At 35.1% G+C, this 4,191-nt stretch overlaps 1 protein-coding gene across 1 annotated transcript; it reads left to right on the forward strand.

Moving 5' to 3' along the window:
• The first annotated feature begins 661 nt into the window (after nt 1-661).
• LOC141251564 (uncharacterized) lies at nt 662-2,747 on the forward strand. The gene is given in 11 exon segments (XM_073670357.1): nt 662-695; nt 871-946; nt 1,023-1,103; nt 1,105-1,236; nt 1,332-1,431; nt 1,527-1,793; nt 1,907-1,986; nt 2,060-2,162; nt 2,270-2,326; nt 2,412-2,507; nt 2,676-2,747. Coding segments are annotated over 11 exon segments (1,098 nt in total).
• The last annotated feature ends 1,444 nt before the right edge of the window (nt 2,748-4,191 follow it).

Raw genomic sequence — 4,191 nt, forward strand, 5'->3', positions numbered from 1 at the left:
ACTCCCGGAATGAATAGTGATGGGTTTCAGAAATGGGCCATTTTTACTTACACACTACAGATGGGCCATTTTTACTTACACACTACAAATGAGCCATTTTTAATTACACACTACAAATGGGCCATATTTACATAATGAGCCACTCCTCTCTACTCTTCATTCTATCCGCGTAAAATCTCCTAGACCTACATTTCACAGAAACAAAGCTTCCCTAAACCTAATGCTCACCCCTGAATTTTCTCACTCATCTTCCTCTCATTATCCCCTTCATTTATGCCAGATCTGTATCTACTTCGACCCGAATACTCTTACTCATCCTCGTCCTTGCCTTATTCCCTTCTGAATATGGCTTGCAAGCACTCCGACCGCATCAGCTCGATGTCAACCTCTCCAATCTCAGGTTCTTCATCTCCATTGCTCGGTATCACAATGACATGAAGAAGACGCTTTGACCAGGTTTTGTTACTTGGGAGCATATCGGAATTCAGATAAAAAAAGGTTGATGTAGCGATCTGCCGCAGTGGTTAAAGTAGCTTAGGGTTTTTCGTTTTTTTAAAATTTGATGTTTGCAGTGGATTTGTGAGCTCCGATTGTGATGCAAGCTTCTTTTTTATTTGTAGGTACTGAATTTTCTACAGTCGATCTATCCAAATTCGAAGACATGTCTGGTCCGCTTGATCGATTTGCTAGACCTTGTGAGTACTCCTTTTTAAAAATTGAATTTTCGAGCTGCTTTTCGCTTATTCTCTATTCCGTCAAATTTTGAGTTTAAACACCCCTGCAGTTGAGTTCGCTTCTATCCACTGGACGAGTGTTAATTGAAGTGTGTTTAGGTGTGTTCCCTTTATGATTTTTGTATATCTTTCCTAGGCTTTGAGGGATCTTCTGGTAATGAGGATAGAAGAGAGAGGAAATCTGATTTTGAGAACTCTGAAGATGAGAGGAGGTCGACAAATTGGTCTCTGAAAAAGAAAGCATTAAGTGCATCCATCTTATTTTGAGAACTCTGAAGATGAGAGGAGGTCGAGAAATTGGTCTCTGAAAAAGAAAGCATTAAGTCAATCCACAAAACTGAGGCATTCTCTTAGAAAGAAGAACAGTAGAAGAAAAGAGCTCAATCTCCATTGAGGATGTTCGTGATGTAGAAGAGCTACACGCTTTTGATGAGTTTCGACAGACTTTGATCCTAGAGGAGCTTCTACCTGCAAAACTTGATGATTATCATGTCATGTTAAGGTGATCTATATGGATCTTTTCTCATTGTATATATGTATAGCTACTAAAAAGTTATTAGTTAGCTCCTTGGGTTAATAACAGAACTCTGGTTGTAGGTTCCTGAAAGCTAGAAGATTTGATATTGAGAAAGCAAAGCACATGTAGACTGAAATGATTCAGTGGAGGAAGGAATTTGGTACTGATGCAATTATGGAGGTATGCAGTCATTTTTGTAGATTTTGATGGTGTATATTCACTATTCATCAATTTACTCCTTAGCTGAAAATAGATCTTATATTATTGTGTATAAGGATTTTGAATTCCAAGAGATAAATGAAGTGTTGAAGTACTATCCTCATGGCTATCATGGTGTTGACAATCAAGGAAGACCTGTTTATATTGAACAACTGGGAAAAGTTGATTCTGACAAACTTATGAAGGTGACAACCATGGATCGTTTTATTAGGTATCATGTTTATGGCTTTGAGAAAGCCTTTGCTGTTAAGTTCCCAGCTTGCACTATTGCTGCAAAGAAGCACATAGACTCAAGTACAACTATTTTGGATGTTCAGGGCATAGTTAGTCCTCCATTTCCTTCCTTATTCCTATAAAGTGTGGTGGTGTTTAACTGTTTATTAAATATATTTACTTTCTGACTATTTCATATTCATCCTTCTGCTTCGTTTACTAGGGATTTTAGAACTTTAACAAGTCTGCTCGAGAACTTATAACACGGCTTCAAAAGATTGATGGTGATAATTACCCTGATGTGTGTAATTTTTTTTGTATTGAATATCAAATGACTCTTTGACAACTTATAGATCTATTCACTATTTTGTTGCAGACCCTTTTGTCAGATGTTTATTGTCAATGTTGGTCCTGGATTCAGGCTTCTTTGGAGAACTGTAAAGTCTTTCCTGGGCCCAAAAACAACATCAAAGATCCATGTATGTGTTTTTAATTGTTAAAGTGAAAGTCTGATATGTTTTCTTGTCATAATTTCCTTGAATATCTACTTGCTGAAATTTTTTCAATGTTCATGCAAATTGTCTAGGAACTTGGAAACAAGTTTCGGAGTAAGCTACTTGAGGTTATTGATGCCAGGTAATTTGTATGTGAATTTACTGTAATCTATAATAATAATGCTTTTCAAAATTTGTCTTTGGACTTGGATAAACTTCTTGCTCCTGTAGTAGTTATCAGAGTTTCTTGGAGGATCTTGTACATGTGCTGATGAAGGAGGATGGCAAAAGTTAGATAAAGGGCCATGGAAAAATCCTGAAATATTAAAGGTTTGGTAATCCATTCACATAATTTTATCGCTTCTTTTAAATTATATTTACTCTTCTGTATATCTACCTTAGTCTTTTTCTTTCCAATTACTTTTTCGTGCATTATGCAGACAATCCATAATGGATAAGCACACTTCTTCTTCTTTTCTGGTTTTACTTGTGACTTAGATGATTATTGATTTGAGTGAAATATTTGAGATAGTGTATCTACTATCTTTTAATTGTAGAACCATGAATTAGCTTCTTCTTTTTTTCAATTGCAAGTGGAGCCTACAATTGTGAGCGTCTACTAGCTTGATGTAAGCATCAGTAAAATGTGTTCTGAAAGAATGTACAAGACCAGGTCTCGAGCTTGCATCCTTTAGAATATCCTACTTTTTTAGTAAGAAGGGAGTGCTAAGTATAGATTGACCTTTCTGTTTACTTCTGAAAGTATATATGCTTGTGAGATGGAAGATAGTAATGAATATTAGTGTCTGAGACCTTCTTAAATTCTAATCGATGTTGGAGACTACAGATATATCTTGCTAGGTTTCTGCTCTATTAGCTATTGTTGTTTTTCTAAATTAAGCTAGATCTTTTTTTCCTCTTTTTCATTCACTAACTGTTTATGATTTTGTTCTTGATAATATAAGCTATTCTGGGAGGCAGAACTTGGATTATCAATAGATGAGCTATTCTGGGAGATCTCTTCTAAGCCAGTAGTTGCAGCATCACTTGGCCAGGTTTCATTATGTCCTACCATTTATGTGATATAGTGAGGGTTTAATTGAAAATAACATTGATCTTTTCTCGTGTCCTACTTTTTTTCTGATATGTGATGGTTAACTCCCTGGGAATATCTCTCTTCTATATGCATGTTTTTTTTTCTTTCTTTTCGCATTCAACATAAGCTTTTTTAGAATAAAAGATAAGGATTAAGTAATGCTGTCCATATTTGATTGTGATTGGTTATTAAAATTTATACAAGTATATTCATAGAAGTTGCAGCTCTTGTGCTTACTTCTTTTCCAAATTCTTATCATCATTTTGATTAATACACATTGCCCATTTCTTTGTGCTGACATTCAATTCTGTTCTCTGTAAACAAAGCAATTTCTTTATATATTCACTATACTATCTTTTATTTGGGCATTTTCATGTGCCCAATTTCAACATCAAGTGGCCAATTCTCTGTAGTAAAGGGGATCAACCTACAGAAAATTATAAAGCTTAATGATTAATTGCCTTGCAGGTCAGTTCTTCATATAATCAATATATATGATTCATTGTATTAAATAATGAGGGTTTAAGTTATTATCTGAATTGTTTGCTTACACAACTGTTTGATTTTAAGTTTTGTTTATTAGATTGTACTCTTATCTTGGTAATTTTCACTTTCTGGATGGTGTAATTTTCACTTATGCTTGCCAATTCTGTTAAAGGAAGCAAGAAGAAATAAAGGAGGCAAGGCAAGTCATTCAGCTTGGAGAAATTATGATGATTTGAATGAATATTTCTGGTAAGTTTCGGGTTATTACTACTTTGGTATACCTTAATAACACACTAATTCCTGACTTTTTGTAGGTCTAAGAAATACTCTAAGCTAGGATGGGCTATGGACCTCAACGCTAACTTTTTTGTGCACACAGATAAGAAGCCTCCCCCGACCAAGGTTAGTAATTGTTTTCCCTTATTATGTTTC

The sequence above is a fragment of the Phyllobates terribilis genome, unplaced genomic scaffold (assembly GCF_046119375.1).
Source record: "Phyllobates terribilis strain yellow unplaced genomic scaffold, ASM4611937v1 Scaffold_7204__1_contigs__length_39324, whole genome shotgun sequence".
In the NCBI taxonomy this organism is placed as follows: domain Eukaryota; kingdom Metazoa; phylum Chordata; class Amphibia; order Anura; family Dendrobatidae; genus Phyllobates; species Phyllobates terribilis.